Here is a 24,204-nt window from a genome sequence, read left to right as displayed (position 1 = left end):
AAGTAATACTTTCGATTCAATACCAAGATATTTAATCCTATTTTCCAATTATTGATGAGTATTGATTATAGAGAAGACATAAGCAAACCATCCATAAAATCGTGGTGCCTGGAGCTATTGCTTCCCCGTCTGGCGTCCGCATATCAACAGTTACTTATAGTGCCACCATCGACAGACACCATTGTTTACCGTTCCTTAGCAACCGGGTAATGCCATTGTTGTCGTCTGCTCCAGTGTTTACCTCCTGGGCTGTGAATTCACCTAATGAGAGTATCATGTAACCTAATTTGGGCGGATAATAAAATTGATCTACATGGTTAGCAAAGGGAAGTAAAGTAATCGTCACCTTTTGGGCGTATTTTTGGGCGATGTTTGGTGAAATGTTATCTTTATCGCAAACACAATTGACTTAATGACTTTACTCCATGATAATAAATAGCTATACAATGGTGTCATGGCATGTATTTTATGGAAAGTTTCTTAACTTGAGGAGAAGAGTATGTTATAGACTGGAGATAACAAGTTTATAAACTAGAGACCAAGAGTATGGTCGTTCTTCTACAGATAACATAACATAATGGTTAAATGACTAACTTCGTGGCAGATAAAAAATACGGACACTGAGATAAAAAAAAAGGTATGTTACTATTATAACTCGTTATACTACATGCACTAGTAGAAAAATTGTAATGAGAATTCTTTCAAAACGATGAGAATTGGACAAAAGTATGAGAATCGAAATTTTCTCATCCAAATGAATGAGAAATACTAATTAGATTAGCGTGTCAACCACCTGTCACATTGTTTTAAATTAGGAAATTTAAGTTTCAACCGTCATCCTGACGTTCTCTATATCTTGTATATAGCTACAATCAAGTGCAAATTTGCTGTGACACATGCATCCACGGTTCAATGACTTCCCCCCCCTCCCGCCCCTTATTCAATGTTGTACACCAAACACCGCATTTTTTAAATGTGTTATATTATGTATGTTTGCTCCAACATTGGTTGGTGGGGGAGGGAGGGGATTCAAAATAGGCTGGAAATTATACAAATAAAATATCATATGGCGAACTTCATATGGACGGTTTTATTGAACCGAGGTTGCGAAATATGCATATGCAGTTATTAGGCCTATGAATTTCTATAATAATATATATATATATAATTGAACATGTTGAAGAAAACCCAAGCATTGATACATGGAAATAGAAATCAATCAATCAAGATTTATTCATTTAATATTTCAAATAAAGACATTTTAATAAATATGCAATACAGAAGAAATGTAAATTGGCAATGTGAAGAAAGAAAGAAAGAAAGAAGAAAAAGAAAAAAAACAAATGAAAGAAAGAAAGAAAGAAAGAAAGAAAGAAAGAAAGAAAGAAAGAAAGAAAGAAAGAAAGAAAGAAAGAAAGAAAGAAAGAAAGAAAGAAAGAAAGAAAGAAAGAAAGAAAGAAAGAAAGAAAGAAAGAAAGAAAGAAAGAAAGAAAGAAAGAAAGAAAGAAAGAAAGAAAGAAAGAAAGAAAGAAAGAAAGAAAGAAAGAATTGAGATTCACCAAAAGACCCGCTCACCTTCCAATCCACTCATAGATCTTTGGTATAAATATATGCCGATAATGCAGTTGTATAAATTGAATAAATAAGTTGAGATAAAAAAAGGTTTTTAAACATATCTTACAGAAGAGAAGAGGAAAAGTAATAATAATAATAAATATCACTACAGAAGATTCGAACCCATGACCCTCAATATAGCCTATAGTCAGATCCTCTACCGTTGCAACACGAGGAACTCTATGAACATTTAATCGATTTGTAATGTATATTAAGTTATTCAATGTACGTATGGCCCGTGGCGTAGTACAAAACTGAACTGAAACGTCTCAAATAGACATAATTGTATCGGTTTACTACGAATATATTTGTTGGCAATGTATTTAGGGTTAAGAAAATAAACTTGGAATTTTGATTCGTGCACTTTCCTCACGGTCGACAAAATATAAATAAAGACAATTACATTAATTTCTTTTAACACTGTTTGTGTCGACCGTTCGGCCATCAACCTGTTATACTTATTATAAATAACTCTGCACGACTGACAACGGCCCTACTGCAGTGTAGTGGTTTCGTTAATGCCTTGCGATCACGAGGTCTAGTGAGAGTTCGAGTCCAATTGTCGCCGATTTTTTTCCTTTAAAATTCTGTTCTTTATCCCTTTTTACAATCTCAGATGACACCTACGACGGCGCAGTTTATCGAGTTAAATTTGTTTAAAAAAATTATGATCAATAATAAAATCTGTGAGATTATAGATTAAAATTAGCAAAGTCTCAAGATACTGGTTTATGGCTTCCTTAGATTTTACATTAACCTATTTGGACACAAATAACGCAATGTAGGTGTTTTGCATCAAAACAAAGTAATCATACTAATTCCTTATGAGAACATTGAAGCTCACATTAATTTCAGTGTCAAACGACCATCTGTGACAGGTTGTTGACAGGTGAATTAGTATTTTTCATTCATTTGGATGAGAAAATTTCAATTATCATAGTTTTGTCCAATTCTCATCGCTTTGAAAGAATTCTCATTTTACAATTTCCACTAGTGATGTAATGGCTGTGTTATTTTAATTTTAGTTGTTTTCTGTTGAACCATTATATGCGCTAACATTAAGTTTATGCTCCGAGTTTGGTTATATCTTCTTTGGTTTTATTCTGTGGTGAAGAAAACCATACACTGTAAAAAGTGCGTTCAGAAATTAAACACTTTTTTAAACACTATCCTATACCACGTTTCCAAACATGTTTAGGAGTTGAATACATGATGTCTTGAAATTTGACATTCGTGTTTAGGAATCAAACATGTTTAGAAACGTGGTGCAAGAAAAGTGTTGAATTTCTAAACACGATAGTTGCAGTGACCTGGATTTTTAGAAATTGAGGAAAACATGGTTTTAATTGGTAGCGTTGTTAATTTGTTAGCGTTGTTAATTAACGAAAACACAATGGTTTTAACTGAGTTACCTTAGAGGGGTACGTGTCTGGATCATGGATGTAGCCTACATTATGATGTTTGTGTGTCGATGTGTGTAAAGTTTACGCCTACATTATTAATTGTTTTGCCCTATCGTCGCGTGTCTGTAAAATAAATAAAATAGCCGATTCGGGTACATGTCTTTGAACATATTTATAAAAAATTATATCAGATCATATCTATCTTATCATTTCCTTCCATATTGTCTATATTTTAGATACAAATACTAGTATACGTTTCTGTGATCACCATGCTTTAAAATTACCCAGCTAAATTAAGAGCACAAAGACCATAATAGAGAGCATCGCAGCTTTAGGCCAAAAACAAACAAACATAGCAATGAAAACGTGCCCCAAAGGCCTATTAGGCCCATGAAAGTCAATTCCGAGTTTATCGTCCCTTTTTTTTTCCATGTTGATGAGGTGACTTTTTAATTTTTCATTATTTCATCAGATTTCATTATTGACCTAAAATGCATGTTGATTTAAACCCAAACTCATATGTGTGAGTTATAAACATGTTTTTATATGGGCAGGGACTAGAAAAGTTAGATAAGAGCCTGGTTTTGCTTCCAAGATATGAATTTATATGTTTTACAAACAAAAATACATGTTTCCAATTGCTAAAACTGGTGAAAACACTGATAATTTGAAAATAATGAATTATTTTGGCATTTTTGAAAATTTGACGCGGGTATTTTTGGTTTCCAAAAAGTGACGCGGGCGGGGGACGATAAACTCGGAATCGACTTTCATGCGCCTTAACGATACACAACAACAAAAATCAGAAGCATCATGATAAAAAAAATACTTGAACACTACTCAACAAGTACAATGTAGTACACTATATTAATAAATCATTTGTATTTTTTAAATTTAAATTTTTTTTTTAATGTTGTTCACGTGCATTCAGTTTTAAATTTAGTTATTATTATACATTACGGTATTATTACTATCTGTTCAATTAGCTTAGATTCTTGTATTTTTAAGATATTTGAAAAAATAAAACACTGTGATCAAAGTCATCAAAGAAAAGTGTTACCACAGCCTTAGACCCAACGTGATTTATACTTGTCAAATTCCAAAGTTCAATTTGAAACCCCAATTCTTTTCAATTTTGGTCTTTTCCCGCGATATTTTTATAAAAAGCCGTAGAACGTCGGGTACCATAAACTTTTTTGAATCAATCCATTTAGTGCAATGGGGACGAATGCCATAATAATTAGATGCGCTCAGATAGTATTCGACCATCCGCATCAGTAAGTATTGTCCAGCTAAATAGCTATATTTGCCAGTAGGCCTAATTTGTGTTGAAACCCCACTGTTGAAACATTACGTTATTATAAAAATGTGAATATGAACTAAGGTTTTCCAGAATAGGCCCAACTTATATAAATACATTCCTTGCGTATTTATATATATTTTTGCAAAAGAAATGATGGTATTAAACAAAACTCAATTTACATTGTAAACCAGTTGAAATAAGAACGAAATCCATAATTTTAATGTCATTGTTTAGGAAAAAGATAATGCTCAGCATAATGTTATGCATAAAACGTAATCGCGCATATAATTTCGTGCAACAAAAAACAGGTGGACCATCATCACCTATAGACCCTATCCAATAACCGGAACGGTATAACAATTGAAATGGCAGGACATATTGGTGGACAGATTGTTTTGCTGAATTGGATAGGGTCTATGCCCTAAGTTGAAAATGGACCGTCCCACTCGATTTGTGAAAAGGTCGCGAACCCTTTTGGTGGACCCAAGTAACTGCCTAAAATGAGGCAAAATTGAAAAGAAATGGGGTTTTAAATTGAACTTTGGAATTTGAAAAGTTAAAATCACATTGGGTCTAAGGCTGTGCTAACACTTTTCTTTGATGACTTTGACCAAATTTTTTTATTTTTTCAAATATCTTAAAAATACAAGAATCTAAGCTAATTGAACAGACAGTAGTGTAATTATTATTATTGTTGTTACGGTATTATTATTATTATTGCTGTTACGGTATTATTATTATTATTGCTATATATTAATAATATTATAATAATTCATATAATATTGATAAGTATCATTATTATTATTTGAAAAATCGACTAAAAGTATTAAAAAACATACAAAATCAATAAAAGTCAACTCTCATCGCGGGAAAATACCTACTTATAATTTTCGAAAACGTCTTTCATATTTGACTGACCATCGCGTCGTAAAATGCAAATATTTGAGGCATACTTTAGGAAAGAGCGAGGAAAACAATAAAACAAAACAAACAAACCAAAAATCATTAATATAAAATAAATAAAGTAAAACCCTTAAGGGAAGGGTATGAACGTTTGGACAGTATTTATTGTGGGACATTAGAGCACATCAGACATATCGAATTGCATTCTGAATACGAAGAATGTCCTTCTGATATCAAATAATTTTGATTTTTGAAATTCGCAATGTAATACACATTTTATGGCAAATCATTAAAAATTTATATTTTTCATTTTAAACAGCACTTCAAGTAAAATTTATAAATTTGATTATTATACTTAAAGTGTATGTAGGTGGGATAAAAAGCCGACGATCAATTGAAAATTTTGACCTTTCGTATTGAAGATATGGATTTTTTTCCCCAAAACACAAAAAAAAGGGTCTTTTTGGGAAAATAATCCATATCTTGAATATGAAAGGTCAAAATTTTCAATTGATCGTCGGCTTTTCCTCCCAGCTACATACACATTAAGACTATATCATTAAATTTATAAAATGTGAAAAATATCAAATTTTAATAATTTGTCATAAAATTTGTATTATATCGTGAATTTCATAAAATGAAAATTATTTGATATCAGAAAGACATTCTTCGTATTCAGAATGCAATTCGATATGTTTGATGTGCTCTCATGTCCCACAAAAAATGCTGTCGAAACGCTCAAAACGCTCATTCCAGTTCCCTTAATTACACTTTCTCTTCTTTTATAATAATTTTCGAAAACGTCTTTCATATTTGACTGACCATCGTAAAGTGAAAATATTCGAGGCATACTTTAGGAAATAGAGAGAAAACAATAGGCCTATAATAAAAAAATAAATAAAATAAAAATAAAGTAAAATCCTTAGGCAAAAATTTGACCATTATTTGATTCCTGGTTAAGGATTATTTTTTTGAAATTCAACCACCATGCGGATAATTACAACATTCTTACTTAGGCTACCCCCCCTTCATTCCTAGATTTCGTTAACTTAACTTTTCTCTTTTTTTTCTTTTCAGAAGACCCCTGATAACGAGCTGAATAACAGTCACACTTCGTATCTAGTCAGAGAAAGCAGTACACAACTTCTTTGTTTTCTTTTAATTAATACTTACGAAGTAAAGATCACAGTTCTTCTCAGGGTTTATTTCCTTTCTGCAGACTCCCGTGTTGTAATATGCAAACATGGAATAACACATTTATGACAACTGTCAATATAAGAAGTTAATTCGCATAGATAGCTATAGAGATTACTATTTGAACACGATCTCTCCATATTTACATTACGCTGGCGAGACTACAAGATACACAAACTTGTTAAGACGCAACAATTTAATAAGATGAGCAAGATGCAATCCCGTATGCAACAGTTGATGAATGCAAGCAAATAAACATTCGTACTTCGATCAGTTCCAGTTTTCGCAGTGGTCACTTCTTGTGTTAATAAACCAACTCCGACCATCAAAGGTCTTAAGCAAAACAAATCGTCACTATACCTACCAATCCTCAACAATGACTTCCAACATGTCGTCGACGAACGCAGTAGGCCTACCATTAGCGTCACCGCGCAATTTACCACAAAGTCCTCAGCCATTTAGCGTTATAACAGAACACTGGCAAAACAAGCTGCAGATCCCAAGCCCAGGAGACCAAGACAAGGAATTGTGTAGTTTTGGTGATGTTTATGAGGAGAATCTATATCGGTTGATTCACACACATCTGGAGTTGGATACGCATGATAGATTTGCGTATGTTGGCGCTAGTAAAGGTAAGCTGATTACACTCTAAAAACTGTGTTTGGCAGCCCAGCAAACATCCGTTAATGCATATGCGTTGCGTTACCTATCTATCGATCATTTCTGCCGCAACTCCTGTTAAGACTGCAATGCATGTAACGCAATTTACCGCAAATACAGTGAAGCACGAACGGGCCTAGATGAGTTGACCTCAATGTTTATCGACAAAGGCAAGGGACTGGTATATCGATATGCTTGAGTGAACCCCATGCAACCACTTCACTTATAGCCTTATTGTGATGTGGTGGGGGTTTTAAAAAACACGAGCCCTGAACAAAATATGATGCGCGCGCAAACTGCCAGGCAAAAAAACAATGGAAATTGTGATGATGCGTGCGAAAACTGCCAGGCATTGACGTCAGAAGTCAACTCATCTATATAACACGATCAAAATCAAAACACGCTTATAATATTTAAAATCATTTTTGTGTTTGCTGGTATTACTACATTTTCATGACATTATGTTATGTCAAATTTCCATTAATGTTCAATTGTTCGATAGTACACCGTAGGCCTACATTATCAATCAATAGGTATTACAGCTAAAGACAAACAAAAACAGTAGCAACTGACCAGCAGGGGAACTAAGACTTTAGTCTTCTGTGCATACATTTACATACTGCAATGTGATGGGTGTACAGTGTATATTTAATTTTTGGTCATGTTTTTAGCAAGGATGTGTTTAGAAAAGGGTTAATAAGTTTTACACATGCTTCTCCTGTATACTCCTGTTCCTCTCCTTCTCTCTTCAGAGATACAGAAAATATATAAATACATCAAGCCCGGGGGGGCACTTCAATATGAAATGGATATAGGTGTAGGGCTGGTACTTTCGCACTAAGGGGCATTCGGTGAGAACAAAATGTAACAAATATGGGGTCATTGGGTGAGAGCATGATTTTTGGCATTCGGTGAGAGCAAAATGTAAAAAATATGGGGTCATTGGGTGAGAAAATGACAAAAAACAGCACTAATCAAACTTGCACCATTGGCACTGTACAAATAATTAAGAGAACACACCAGGTACCACCACCATGATGTTCAATTGCACAGTTGGGAAACCACCAACCAACAGTACACACAGAGCTGCTCACATTACAACCCCATGCACTGAACTGACCAATCAGGTGCATGGATTTTCAAGAAAATTGGTTCTGGACTATGAAAAATGCTCATGCATATTATGTTTGTCCATCAACATTTGACTGTCTCCACTTGTACTTTCTACACAAGTAGCTTGAATAAACCTTAAACTTCCGTTAAAAAACTTTGAAAATCTCTGAAATTTTTTTACAAAAAGGCCTTGAAATTTGAGTAATATTGGTTCCACTTACAACAGTTACATATTTCAATGGGATGTAATTTGAGCTGGTGATGTCATTGGGTTATAATGAGCTGTGGTTGATTCATTTGCATAAGTTGAATTTGTACAGAAGTTTGCTTGTGAACAGCGTCAAAAAACTTCGAAAATCGAGTTCAAAAAGGCTGCAAATTTCTTAGTTTTTTCAAAAATAGGTAACAAAATCAGTGATAAATGAAAGTTGCTGTTCAAATTGAAAAGTAAGGGTCTTTGGGTGACAGATCAAATGGAAAAATAAGGGGTCTTTGGGTGACAGAACATGTGTTCGTAAAAAAATATGGGGTCTTTGGGTGAGAGCGACGCTGAAACTGAAGGGGGTCTTAACAGCCCTACATACGTGTCACCTCCAAAGTGGGAGTGCCCCCCCCCCCCCGGGGGAGCAAGTTGCTCGAGCAGGACAAGAACTCTTAACAAGAATTTCTGAACAAGAATTGCCTTTAAAAAGGAGTTCGCCCCAACCGACATTCTGCACTTTTGTATACTTTGTTTCCCCTTAATATATTTGATACTGTTTTTGTGGCGCCCTCTACGGAGGGGCCACAATATAGGCATGACTTGTGAACGGCTTCTAATTTCACTCTTGCTAGATTGCCTTCGCAATTGTTTTGCTAAAATTATGCCCAGCTCAGAAATAAAACCACAATTTGCTTGGATTTTATTTTATTATTGTTTTCTGATATGCACGGGATAAAATGGTGAGCGTATATTCTTTGTTTAAAATACAAAATTAGGATTTATAAAAACACCAAATAAATCCTGACCTTTATGCGTTCAACCAGTTTACCGTGTGCCTTAGAACCCGATAGACGGTGACATTTGACCACACACTAGGATCCACAACATGCTCATCTATCATGGGAACAGTTCTTAAACCCTAATACATTTGTACATTCATCCTTTGTACACAAACTCATACTCTGCAACTTGAGGTCAAATTTTGCACTATGATTATGTAATTGAGGTTATTGGACTATGCCATTGGGATGAGACTCTTATGGTCCATAGTGTTAAGATCAATTAACGAGCTTTCTTAAACTGATGGCTTTTGTTTGCTAATTACCATAGAATCTATATAGCGGTTACTCCATGATTGGATTAAGTAAATAACTAAATCCTGTTATCTATCCAGCAATGTTTGCTTATCTTAATTATTGTAACAAACTGTAGTGTACTAAATGGCACAAGACAGAAAAGGCAAACAGACTGAAATTTAAAGTTTTAAATTAGAGAGTTGACAGGAAGTTGTAAGAGTTAAATTGTTATGGATATATGATTGGTGTAAGCGCGAAAATGTTGAATGTCATATCAAAGTCATCCGAGGTGAATTAAGTAATGTCAATCACAAATTGTTACAGGTCATTTGAGGTGGACTAAGTTTATATTTGGATTGTCAGAACACCTTCCCCAATCAAACACATTTCTCTTGCATTTGATCATCTTCTACTCTTCCCTACATGTAGAAAAATCATTATAATACCAAATCTACACACCATGGAATTCACCATATCACGTCCAAGTTCACATTGGGCGCCACATTCCTTTTTTAAAGGAATTTTTATTATATAATGGCATGCCTATTTATGTATGTTGATAACTTAAAGGGGGTAACCCTATTGGTTTTGGATATGGATTGTCTTTAAAATTACATAATAATATCAAATATCTCCCCCTTTATGCTGCTTTGTGAAAAAACGAGAGCATTTTCAGCGTAAATGTGAATAAATAGCTAAATTTGCAATCCAATACCTTGTATACGTGAATTGCATTCTGGGTAGGCATGCAACAACAACAATTCCCGTTCGTATGACGAATGCTGACATGCTGCAATGCCCGGCCCGTAGCCGTATTGAACGGAAAATATTTGTTTGTTTTTTGTTTTTTCGTACCGTTTCAGAAAAAAAAGGAAACAAAATATATTTCCCCTTGCAATATGTACATTTCAAATTAATATAAAAAAGTTTGGGTTAAAATGGAGAGGAAAAAAACCTTCCGATACCGGGTTTTGAACCGGGTACCTCTTGGGTAAAAGAACGGCGCGCTAGCCAATTGAGCTATTTCACCAACTGAAATAATCAAGGAATTGTTTTAATTATATACGGCGGACCGTCTCCTCCGCACTTAGCGTAGTTCGCTTTTTTCTCTTCCCATGATCCGAAGTAATTTTTATTGTTTACAAACTGGTATACCTGTAAAAACCGCTGTGATTCATGATTTCTCCGGAAATACATCGACTTGGAGCGTCAAATTTCAGGATAGTAATGAGAAAAATAGTATCTATTATGTGATACCAAAACCTCATCAACAATGAAAAAAATCGGGGGATGATGCTGTCGATCGGGTCACGGACCTTTAATAAATATTTTTTTTTAAATTTTGTAAAACTTTTACACTCTTCTAGGTAGTCTAGCCAGTAAGATCAAGAACAAGTTTTGTCTAATGCAACCAATGGTCAACATCTTTCCTGGTCTAATCCACTACGAACAGACACCTAACCAACGAATGCTACCCTTTAAAATAGCACACGTCGGTGCTGAGGAGTACTTCCGACAACTCGCCGACGATATGACCGACGACAAGGAACCGCCATTTGATAAAATCCTGCTGAAAGATTCCGTGGAGCATTTTACACATCCCGCAGAGACCTTTTCTCACATCATGAAAACTTTGACCAAATTTGGACGGATTTTGATTATACATCGACCGGGTCCCATGGCAACGCTTCCATTTTTCTCTGAAGCGTCTAGAAGATTTAGCGACGAGGATGTGGATGAACCATACATTAAGATAATCAAAAATTTACAAGCTATAAAAGTTGACGTGAAATGGGAGGTTGAGACTATACCAATAGTAATGCCAAAGACAAAATGGCTCGCGATGTTGAAAGAAAAGTTCCCTCCTCAGATGGAAGTGATAAGCAATTGCCAAGTGCAGTCTGGGATACGTGAACTTACGGAAGGAATGCTCAAGTATCAAGGCGACATGGTGGAATTCTATGATAGGCTGCTGTTTGTAACTGCAACTCATCCGTTAGTTAATTGCGGGTATCCCAGCATTCAACGGTGCGGAGCATCTGATGCGATGCCATATCCGGGAGTAGCGGGAGATATGAAATACACGCTGAAAGTGACTCCTGATTTGTATGCGCATGTGCGTGAAATGGAACAAAAGGTGCAAGACAAAGAGAGAATTCTGTTTTGATGTATGCCTAATGGTAATTAGAATTACTGAGAAAAACTTGTTGACTCTGGGTCAAAGATGTTGCTTCTCAAGACAACCAATTAAAAATTAATATACATTATAATGGGGGTTAATGTCAGTCCCTTCATTCAGTGAAGCCAAATGTCCAAAGACATATGGTTATAAACAACCATAAGTATTCTCAGATTTTTCCCAATGTGTCATTCGACCTTTTTGTCTTTCAACTCCCAAAACTCTTTTGACGAGAGGGATATTTTTGTCAGTTTCTTGTCTTTTTTGTCTTGAGAAGTAAAATTCATACAAAATTAAAACCACGTGACATCAAAACGAGGTAAAAATGGCCGGCAGCTGGACTATAGTTCTAATGACCGAGTAAACAAAAACGTGTTCTTAGCAAGCTTTGATGGTTTTAGTCAAGACGTTTAAAGAGCATTATACATATTCATCTTGGTGTCAATAAACATGAAAATGGTCATGAAAATTGAAAACATTTCGAAATATTTTGTTTGATAAAGACAAGAATTTGTTTATGATATCAAAGTGTTATTGTAAAATACTTTTTTGCATACGTTTTCCAAAAATATTTTGCCAACACTAATGGCAGTTAACCGACATTTAAACGTTTTCTGGTAACCTTGTACTTTTAATACACGTTTTGTGTTTGTTGAGGGTCTTCCGTCATCATGATCACAGTCTAGAATACGGTATGCAGCCAGGATTAGCTACCCTTTAAATGAAAAGAAATTCTTGTCCCCAACCAAGTTACACTTAATAGGGGTCATAGGCCTATGCCGTAGGTCAGAGGTTACATTCAAAGGTCAAAGTAAATTTTCAAGAAAGGTTATTAAATTAAAAGGAAGTTTTATTCTAAGTATTAAAGTTTACCAAAACGTTGACTTAAATTTCTTAAAATTAACATTTCTGTGTTTTTACTTGGGTTTTTGTACAAGTCTGCTTCCAAATTCAAAACACAGTACACTCTAAAAAGTGTTAATAATTATACTGATAACACTTTTTGTTTTTTTAAACTTCAACACGCTATATGTTACACGTACAAGAATAGGAGGCGTTACACAAGATGTTGTGCAGCCCCTTTACAGGGGCATTTTACCACTAATTACTACCGCTCCAGCATGTTAATTATTGCTGATATAAACATGTTACGATATTAATATTTTGTGCGTGTTAAAATGTCTCTCTAGACGTGTTATGTTCCGGGGGGGGGGCTTGGGGTACTCAAGTTTGTTTTTGGTAGGGACGTGCCGCTGAGATTTTGGAAGTAGACCCATAAATATACCAATTTTTCAAGAAATTTGGACCCATTGATATACCAAAAGTCAAAATTTTTGGCCGAATTTACCCAAAATTGTCTTAGTTTTTACAAATTTTCCCAAAATTTTGAAAAAAGGACCCATTCATATACCAAAATAGGCTTTGAAAAAGGGGTCATTGATATACCAGAAGGCTGAAAATCCTACCCATGTTTGCGGCACGTCCCCGTATGGTTATTTGTACTGAGTACCCCCCACCGGGGTTATGTTGTGTGTTAATACCGTAAACGTTCGCCAAATGGCGCTATGGGCTCCCTCGACATATCAGGAATTTTAGACACAAACTAAAAGTGCCCTACCATAAAAATCCCACCACATACAATGTATACCCTTAATTCTTGTTGGGATTTTTAGAGGAGGGAGCTCTCTATTTGTACATGAAATTTACTCCAAGGCAAAGGAGCCCAGGTGCGCCATTAGGCAAACGTTTGCCAGTGTTTACGGTAGTGATATAAATGACAAAATATGTTATAGTGTTAAGTCTCCACCAATCACAACATCATGCCTTATATGTGAGAAAAATAATTATCAAGCACGAATCACGTGGTTTTATTTAAAACAAACTCATAGTGACCATAAAAGTGAATAACAACATCCGGTACTCAACATGCGATATTCAAAATTCCCGGGCGCCAAAATGGCCGAGTGCAATGACGTCCTAGTAATACAATGAAGGCTGACGACAATTGAGTACAAATAACCATTACGTCATTGCACTTAGACAATTTCGGCGCGGGAATTTTGAGTATCGCGTGTTGAGAGCCGACCGTTTTTATTCGTTTTATTCGTCAATATAAGTTTGTTTTAAATAAAACCATGTGATTCGTGCTTGATAATAATTTTTCTAACATATAAGGCATAATGTTATGATTGCCAGAGACACCCTTTAACCGTATTATACAGATGTACAAAACAGGGCATTAAAACAGGTCGATATTTTGACTGCTACTAATAACCCAGCAAACACAAAACGTTTTCGACATCATTCGCAAAAGGTTATAAAAGGTTGTCAGAAAACGTTTAAATGTCGGGTTATATAAAGGGTATATTAAGAGTATAAAACGTTTTCATAACCTTAAAAACATTTTTTGATAATCTACTGCTCAGCAAACAAAAATGTTTTACAGAAAACGTTTAAATGTCGGGTTATATAAAGGGCATAAAAACGTTTTAATAACATTCCAAAAATATTCTTGAAAACTTGATACAAAACATTCTGAACAGAATGTTATTTTGGGGTTGAAAAAATATTTTGCGAAAAATGTTTGCCCAAAATATTTTCAATAACGTTTTAAAAACGTTTTAATGACCTTTATATAACCCGACATTTAAATGTTATTAAAAGGTTTGAAGAAAACATTTTAAGAACATTTCTGTGTTTGCTGAGTTCAAATATTTTAACATAATGTTATTTAAGTATTGACACAATATTTGGCAAAAATGTTTGCAAAAATAGTTTACAATAACATTTTTTGAAAACATTTAAAGATATTGTTGCAGTGTGTTTTCATACAAAACGTTTTAAAACGTTATCATGACCTTTATATAACCCGACATTTTAATTTTATTAAAACGTTTTTACCTAAACCAAAAGCCAAAATATAACTTATTTAAAACGTTTTTAAAACGTTTTTGTGTTTGCTGGGAATTAACATGTACATCGAAACAATAAAAATGCAAGTTTTGTCTAGTATTAGAGATATCGTAGTAATTTTCACATACGGATGAATCCCACTGACATTTTTACGTACATAAACGTAGGCCTATATATTGGCTACAGAGGACAATCATTTCTTTTCAAAGCCGTTTGCCATTACCTTCCGTAGTCCACTCGCCAGAAGTACATGAACACACTTTAGCTGTTTCATTTATACATAAAACATCGATTTGTATTAATTTGCGAACGATTGATAGATTTTCCACATCAGATTTTTTCAGTGACCATACTCGTAGTCCCTATAATTTTAGTAGTCCGGAAAATTGGACAGCTTTCCATAGACAATCCGTGTTAAGAATTATAACCGCAATCCACAGTCAGTAGTCCACTTGGGGAGCAAGCAAACAGAGGGAGTATGGTCACCAAAAGATTTAGATGTGGAGAATGTATCACCTGTGCTCAAATTAATACAAATCAGAGGTTTGTATCCAGTGTACAGGCTGAGTCAAAAAGAAGTAAACTCATGTTTGAGGGGATGTAACTCGAGATCTGCAAGGAATCTGCTAAAAATAAAACAACCACTGGAAAGAGCAAATTCTACACGTCTAAATAATAAAAAGAATTGTTGCAATTGCTCACAGCAAATTAAAGTTATACTCATTTGAATACAATCACCCATTTTTGTAGCTGCACACGGCTGATTGATTTTCATCCATTACAATTTCGACGAATCAGCAAAGTGCTAACAGGATTTATTGTTGAAAAGACAACTTTTGCTTTTAATTGATATTCAATAAAATTCCATGACGGTACTATAGTTTGTAGGGATACCAATTCAAGTCTTTACGAACGATCCGGCAGAAGCTTGATCGGGGAATGTTGGGTAAAGGATTGAGCTGATAACGCATGTCTAACTCTAGCAATGTTCACTTGTGATCTAGCAGTTTGTGGTCTGCCAGAAGCTTCTGGCTGTCTGTTCCTTGGTGTCCCATGCACATTGAGCTTGTTTACATTCTTATATACCGTTGCCTAATACATGAAACCCGGTTAGCTGTAGGAAATTGGAGACGAAAAAGACGCTGAACTTCAGTGGGACTCTTAGTTTCATGATACTTCGTCGACAGAAACGTGCAATCCCGTGCCGTAAATTGTGGTGCCATGTTGTCATTTGGCCCGTTTTATTATAATGTAGTGCAATGAGGTAAAATTCATATTGAAAAGAGCCCTTTAACATGTAGGAATTATTGATCGAAACCACACCTGCCACAGAACTTTATTTGCATTTGAATATCGCGCCTTACCAATCAATATAATAGGTAGGCCCCTACTTGGGAACCGAAACCGTGTGCAGCTACAAAAATGGATGGTTGTATTCAAATGAGTATAACTTGAGTTTGCTGTGAGCAATTGCAACAATTTGTTTTTTATTTAAACGTGTAGAATTTGCTCTTTCCAGTGGTATTTTCATTTTTAGCAGATTCTTTACAGATCTTGAGTTACAGCTTCTCAAACATGAGTTTACTTCTGTTTGACTCAGCCTGTATATGCACATGGGCAAGTGGACTATGGAGAAGCCTACATGTACAACATTCTATGGAGATGGGGGGGGGGCATTTCCAATTAGGCCATTAAAGTATTCGAGCTTCTTGTTTCTGATATTGTAGTACCTTGTATTACAGAATGTACATGTACGAGATCACAATCAAGTGTTGCATTCTTTAAAATACAGTGCATTTTATACAAAGTGCACCAATTTATTTGTTCTCTTCAATATTTTACACACTGTAAAACACAATGAAAAATGTACAAGACGTTCTAATGATGAGTTAAAGAGAATATCTACAATACGATTTATATATGACTCCAAAGTGCGCAGAGGCGTAACCAAGATGATTAAGGGGATGTTGCTGAGTTGTGAAAGAATACACCTCTTTTGTGGACACGTGCATGTCACACACTCGTTTTAAAGATGATTCAATGTATGCGATACTCCAATTGACTTTGCGGGACCCAGTCATGCTAGTGTTCGTCTTCGTCATCATGCGTACAATGTACTGCGCATGTTGAACTGCGCGCGCACTAATAATTATTATGCCCAACGACGATGACGTATTCTGAGCTAAGTTCGCAAAGGCTTTCGGGAACTATACCGCATTGATCTTCGTGCGCTAAAACAAAAAAGCTGCACGGGAACGACATTTCTAACTGAGATAACTACCCAGCAAACATAAAACGTTTACAGAAAGGGTAAAAATGCCGGGTTATATAAAGGGTATAAAAGCGTTTTAATAACATTCATGAAACGGGATGGAAAAATGTTTTCACAAAATTCTTTACAATAACGTTTTAAGAACGTATACACAATCTTTGAGATTTTGTGTGTGTGTTTGCTGGGTTGGTACAATGTTCATTCTGGAGACATCATAATAAAATTGGTTGAACCGCACAATATTTCTTGAGATCAGAAAACTCATATCTCGACCACATGCTCAAATCATCCAATTTTATAGAAACAATTCCGGTGCAGACCCATCATGTAAAAGTGGAGAGAGGTAGCATAGCACAGAAAGTACACTGCAAAAAATCCGGTGTTGAATATGCAACACCGGGCTGGTGTTGAAGCTTCTGGTGTTAATTTACGGTGTTAGATTGTTAGATTAACACCACGTGGTGTCAATACAAAATCTTAAATGTGCACTGCATGGACTTTTTTTGTAGATCTAAGTGATCTATTATTTGGGTGGAAACCAACAGAAGCAACAGAAATAATTCACGCTCATTCATTAAGATGTTAACAATGATTAAAGATAAGAATTTCAACACCTGTACCAGTGTCACTTCTACACCAAAGAGTGTGGACCTCTCAGAACACCGCCATAGTGTTAAATATGTTCCATCAACACCCAGTGGTGTTAAATTTACACCACAGTGGTGTTGAATATAGGAAATTCAGGCAAAAGGATTAAATCAACACCCAGCGGTGTTGAATAGGAAATTAACACCGGAAAAAGGATCAAATTAACACCAGGATACAGTGTCAAAATAACACTTTTGTAGTGTAAAAATAACACTTAGCAGTGTTTCATTAACACCAAAAAGTGTGGACCTCTCAGAACACCACCCCGGTGTTAAAATCAACTCCCTCGGTGTTACTTTTAACACCGACGTTTTTACACTAGTCTACTTCATGAATATCTTACACCACACTACAAAAACTCGGGTGTTTAAAAGTAACACCTGACCGGTTAGAGTCAATAGAGGACCGCACACAGAGGTGTTATTTTTAACACTTTTGGTGTTATTTTACACTCTTGGTGTCACTTGTGACGCCTGTAAAGTATAAAAATAACACCAGAACTGTTAAAAATCAACACCACTGGGTGCGGTCCTCTATTGACTCTACAACCTGTGTTACTTTTAACACCCGAGTTTTTGCAGTGTAAGGATACACCCAAAAAGTCATAACTTTTCTAAAATGCGATTTAAGAATGTACACCCAGTACCTGTACCACCTGCAGTTACGCCCCTGATATTGTGTTATCTTATCTACAGTGAATATGGTGAAGGATATTACTAAAACTAATTAGCAGAAAACATTTTGTCTCCAGATATTAACATCACGCTAAAAAGAAAACTAATTAGTCCGTATGCGAAATAGCTTTCAATAATGATCCTTAACAAGCAGTGGCGGCTCTAGAAACTTTTGCGGGGGGAGGCATGGAGATCAAAGTAAATTTCAGGGATGTCAAAATCGCCACGAAATGGTATTTTTTGTTTGTTTTATATTAGGTATGTTAGGGGAATAAGATTTCTGACTGGTGTGCAATTGCTCATCCCATGCCCACTCCCCCAGTGGCGCTGCCATTGTTAGCAAGTGGGCAAAATGACTTTTACCCATATCAAATACAAGCGTCTTGTGTGATGTAATTTTCTTTTTACGCATAGGCCTATAGAACTAACCACTATTTCAGTTTAGGGTATAATTGTTCATTCATTTGAAAACTATAGTTGCTACGCTTTGGATTTTGTAATCTTCGCAAGCCCAAAGACTATTTTGGGGGGACCAATATTTTCCTTCATTACATATATAGGCGCATCAAAACTACTTTTTATGTTAAAACACGTTTCAGAACTAATTGGCAAGAAAAGATAGCGACGTACGTAGGCTCGGTCACCTTTGCAGAGTATATTTTTGTGAGATCTGAGAGCACATAAGACACACCAAGTTGCATTGTGAATACGAGGAATGTCCTTCTGATATAAAATAATATTTTTTGTTGTTGAAATTTGCGATATTTTATGGCAAATTATTAAAAATTAATATTTTTGAAACTTAACAGTCATCGAAGTAAACATTACAAATCTAATAATATGCAGGCGTCCTTAAAGTGCATGAAAACTCCATTTATATCTTTAATATGAAAGGTCAACATTAATAGTTATCTTCTTGAATTTTTTAAAAATTTTTAATCATAGTCATTTGCATCCTGTGATTTCAAGCAAGACCAATGTGCGCTCTTCACATTTTGGCTGCAATTTTTTACAGGGTTTGTGGCAAATTATTCGATCAAACACGGGGAACCAAACTGGCTGCTCGCGTCTTCACATACTTTTTATTTAGCGTCGAGTATTTGATTCAACAAGTATTCGTTATTTTAATCTACTTCCAGTTTGGTTTATATAAATTTATAACGAATATTTATTGACGTACAATCGATAATAAATTTATATTTTCACCGGACATTCGATATCAAAATGTAATTTCTGCAACAAGCATTCGTCAGAAGATAACAATTAATTTAAAAAAATCAAATAAGGAATACTTGTTGAAAGAATATTCGCGTTTAGATAAAGTACATTTCCTCACTTTCTGTCATCACGTTTTGTTACCTGGAGAGATTTGATCATGTTTCACCTCCTTTTTCAACCAAATCGACGGTAATAACTCTTGTAGTGAGGGATCAACATTTATCCACAAATTACCTCAGGCAAAACTCACTTCCTGAGAACTAAATACCACACAAGGTCATTTCTATGTAACCCATCGACCCGTGTATGCCATATACTGCCTCTAGCTAAAATGACATCCGTGTGATCTGGTCAACTCATTGGCAGATACCAACCTCAGGAGGGAATTCAATTTTTGATCAATTCTCTTCAGGTAGTGAAACGTAATGTGTAATGACATGTTCAGGGTGAGATTTTGCACACAATAAGTCAGTCAATAACGACGCAGGGTAAAAAGATTTTTCTACTAATGTACATATCGACTGCTCAGTGCCAGAAGTGTGTAAGTGCAATAGCTGCCCTGTGAAAATTTGGCAATTTACACACATAATAATTTACTCATCTACACATGGCAGCTATACATACATAGCACTTATCTACTTCTGGAACTGAGCAATCAATATTTTGGCTCTGCATTTGGCTATTATAATATGCAACTGACCCATGGCCCTAAAGAGGTAGCTAAATAGCTTTGGTATCAGTTTCATTCGCTTTTAATTTTGTGTACATAAGTAAGAAAACAATAATATTTGAAGACCTGAGCGCAAGAAGACCGTAAGTCCACTTGGCCCCTCAACATTTATACACTCAAGTTGCGTATAGTTTCGTATAGTTTGGTAATGTTTTATACATGTTCAGGGACCAAAACAAATCTTTCACAACCTTTCATGATATTTTTACCCTGGAACATGTATTAAACCTTATAAAACCCTAAGAAACTATACGTAACTTTGGTGTATACATGTTGAGGGGCCAAGTGGACTTACAGTCTTCTTGCGCTCAGGTCTTCATTTGCGGATCTGTTAGCGTAAAATTGTTACCACCTTACGCATAGCATTACATTTTTACATGCTTATTGCTTTCAACAACTACAAAAGTAAATGGCCCGCATTTTTGTGCAGGAATTGCTTGTAGGAAATACTTGCTAAACAAGTGCACTGCCACGGTTCTAAAGTTTGGCAATGTCGCTTACTGCTACCGTATATACAACACATTTTAATTCACAGGCCAGTAAGAGTACAAGATAATACTTCTAATACAAAATATTGTTTTAAACAGGTCCAGGCGCTTTTGCGCACTGGTAGTCTACACCGTCGTCAACCATTTCGATTTGAACAGCGGATGTTATCAGTTGGAACTTGGTTTCTAGTATGAAACGTGCTTGCTGTAATACACCGCGGGTATCAACGGACTCACCATCATAAAGGGAAGCTGAAAAAGAAAGACAAAAGAAAATAATAAAGTGTTGTGCACAGTCATCCATTACGTTACACAAGCCTCGAAAAATACGTTATATTTCACAGCATTTTACAGCAAAATCGATGGTAATAAATCATTAAGTCTAACTGTGCATATACCATTATACCTCATACTGCTGTTACTCTCCGTTTTCCTATACACAATACACAGTGCTCTCACCATTGACGCGTGACCTCTACAAATAGTGTATGTTAGAAGTATAGGCAATTGCCTAGTTAACGTCACTGTGTGAAAAATAACCGGCCAATATTTAAAGTACTCTTCTGAAATTCTAGAAAATATAGTTTTGTAACATGTCCTAAATTTTTAGCTAATTCAAGGTGTTTGGAAATATTCGCACTTTGGTGTTTTAGGAAGGATATGTAAACGACAGATAACACCAACAAATATGAAGAAATTATTTCCAAACCGTGTTACGGTCCACATCCATTATGTTTCTCATTCTCAAGAATGATGGTTAACAATATGCACACTATTGTCTCATTTCGTGAACAAAGGCACACAGTATTGTTACCTTGCTTTTGCTTTATAATCGTTCCCCCAACTGAAACTATAATACCAGCTCATTGCTCATTGCACAGAAAAAAACAGAAACATGATTGTGTAGTGTGGATTTAACCAGAGAAGATCTGATGTAACATAGTTGAGCTGTTTTCAATGAGTGTTATCTTGGTTTGATAGCTTTTAATGGGGTTTAAGTCCTGAAAAGGTCGTGGTGAATTCTACTGTAGACATGACTGCATCATGTCATTTAGCGAGACTCCACATTTGACAACGTTTTAAATGTCTTATTAATATCTTACCAAGGGAATTATTCACGTTGGTTATTAAGAAATCGGATAGCGACATTTGCACAGTATTTTTTGTGGGACATGAGACCACATCACACATAATAAATAGCATCCTGAATACGAGGAATGTCCAGTCATATCAAATAAATTTGATTAAACAAAAATTAAATCGATTAAAACATGATTAAAATATATATATTTAAAATTTAACAGTCGTCGAAGTAAAATTGATAAATCTAATGATAATGTACTTAGAGTGTATGTAGTTGATATGAATAGCCGACCATCAATTGAAAATTTTGACCAGTTACACGTGATTATATATTTTTGAAAACTTTATAAACATGTCTTCAGTTAGGACGCTGGACAACAGATTGTTATTGTTCTGCAAGGCTCACTCAGTCATTTAATAAGGCAATACAAACGATCGAATTTGGTATTCAAATGAACACAATTTTGAGTTACACCTTTTCAGTGTAACATTTTTTTCTCGGCCAAATGAAAAGAAATAATTTTCATTTTTTCAGTAAATGTCAGGAAAAACTGTAATGCTTGATACTGTATTTTTTTTTTCAAATCTTAGTGTTAAACTTAGTCGTGAAATTCAGTCATTTAGTGTAAGATTTTCGATTTTGATAGGCTTGAACTCTGCCCGTGAGCCTTTTTTTGGATCAACCTTTTAGCTTTTCAAAGTAATATAGTTCGCTAAAGAAGGATTTTTCCCAACTTTCTAACGCACATCACCGTGAGCGATATATCATAGTTTTGTCAGAATTTCCGTTTTGATTCCATAATTTTTAACTACTAGCTGAAATATTTTAAAATCCACGCGTGAAATCTTCGGCTAATACTAGCATTGTGGATCGATATCTCTGGGTGCCCGGCCTGGATATAGTGTTGCCAGAACTTCAACATAGCAAAGAAATTACCTGGTGTTTCAATTGTCATGAAGGTGACTGGGTATAGTGCCTTTTGTTTGTGTTTGTTTGAAATTGCTTAAACCCACCGAAAGTCATAATGAAGCAGCCAAAACAATACAAGGTTAAACATGGAAGTTTATAACAACCTATTATAATGACCTAAAGGAAAAATCATTTATGGCAACAATGAGCCTTGCATTGTAAGTCATGGTTAAAATGTGTTGAGTACCCACCCCACCCCCATAGGCCTACATAATATTACATACCGGTACCTTATAATATTGATATAGCACGGCTATAGCTATACATTTATAAAGTAGGTCCTATATAGCGCTAAATTATGACAAATAGGCCTACACAGACCCGAACGCAAGTCTGAAGGGTGTAATGAAAATGCCAACCCGCGATGGGGGGTCATTCAAAATTCACCTGGAGATAGGAGGGACAGAAAATTAAAATCCCTCTAATAACACGCGAATTTTTCTAGGTTTGGACAGTGGATTTTCCCATGGACCTCATCCTAGGTAAATAAATAAACAAACAAACAAACAGACAAAATGGTTTTCATAATCATGGAATCCATAGCCCCTATAAATTGAAATTGCAGGCTATCACGGGAGCAAATTTCCAAAATCCACCTCATTTACCAGAATTGGGGATTTGGGCTCCTGGTTTTCAATGGAAAAGGGACCTGGGTTGACAACAATTGAAATATCGATTATTTGTGCTGGTTGCTCTCGAGGTAAAGTACTAAGTTTGACATTTTCGGAGCATGGAGGGAAAAGGGTAAAATAAAACGGAAATTCTGACAAAACTATAATATATAGACCCACACGATGTGCTTTACAGAGGTGGGAAATATCTTTCTTTAGCAAACTATATTAGTTTGAGACGCTAAAAATGAATTCTGCAAAAAGCTCACGGGCGAACTAAAGGCCTATAAAAATCAAAAATATCACACTAAAAGACACAATTTGATGCTTAATTTTAACACCAGGATTTAAAAAAAATGTTCATCCAAGCACTATGTTTTTATTTGACATTACTGAAGAAAAAAAATAAAAATGCTTTATATTTGACCGAGAAAATAAATTTCATAGCAAAAAGGTGTATCTCGGAATTGTGCTGATTTTAACATGTATCGATCGACTTTTAGCGCGACTAAGCAGAACAAAAGAACGGTTGTCCTGCGTTTAGACTGTCTTGACAATATGCAGTCTGCCGCCTGGACAACCAATTCTTTAGAAATGCTTAGTCGCGCTAAAAGTAGGGATGACCAATGAACCATCAACTTGATTAGAACGCTCCCATTCGCTACTTGCACGGTTCCGCCATTATGCACTATGTGCGGGGAGAGCCTCGAACTGGCAGCATACATGAATGGGAATTGAACTAGTCATAACGTTCTGTGTAAGGTTACATAATTCTTCCTTTCATGTACGCTGCCAGTTCGAGGCTCTCCCCGCACATAGTGCATAATGGCGGAACCGTGCAAGTAGCGAATAGACATGCAGGGAGCTCAACTGTGCACTGCTTGCACAGACATTTCTAAATTGATCTCATTCTTTTATTTTTCAATATTTTTCTGTAAAAATTGGGAAAG

The 24,204-nt window shown here is 35.5% G+C and overlaps 2 protein-coding genes across 2 annotated transcripts in view; one reads left to right on the top strand and one right to left on the bottom strand.

Moving 5' to 3' along the window:
* The first annotated feature begins 477 nt into the window (after positions 1-477).
* Positions 478-12,855, top strand: LOC140144097 (uncharacterized). The gene is made up of 3 exons (XM_072165932.1): positions 478-637; positions 6,301-7,049; positions 10,836-12,855. The coding sequence occupies exons 2-3, from the start codon at positions 6,659-6,661 to the stop codon at positions 11,633-11,635; spliced, it is 1,191 nt and encodes a 396-aa protein (XP_072022033.1). The 5' UTR covers positions 478-637; positions 6,301-6,658; the 3' UTR covers positions 11,636-12,855.
* Positions 12,856-20,681: 7,826 nt separating this feature from the next.
* LOC140144089 (proton-coupled zinc antiporter SLC30A2-like) overlaps positions 20,682-24,204 on the bottom strand; it is a 130,561-nt gene continuing 127,038 nt past the window's right edge. The window contains 1 exon segment of the mRNA XM_072165924.1: positions 20,682-20,842. Coding sequence (XP_072022025.1) covers positions 20,682-20,842 — 161 coding nt within the window.

Source organism: Amphiura filiformis, unplaced genomic scaffold (genome assembly GCF_039555335.1).
Source record: "Amphiura filiformis unplaced genomic scaffold, Afil_fr2py scaffold_39, whole genome shotgun sequence".
Classification (NCBI taxonomy): domain Eukaryota; kingdom Metazoa; phylum Echinodermata; class Ophiuroidea; order Amphilepidida; family Amphiuridae; genus Amphiura; species Amphiura filiformis.
Note: the sequence above shows the minus strand (reverse complement) of the source record. Positions and strands in the feature narration are given on the sequence as shown.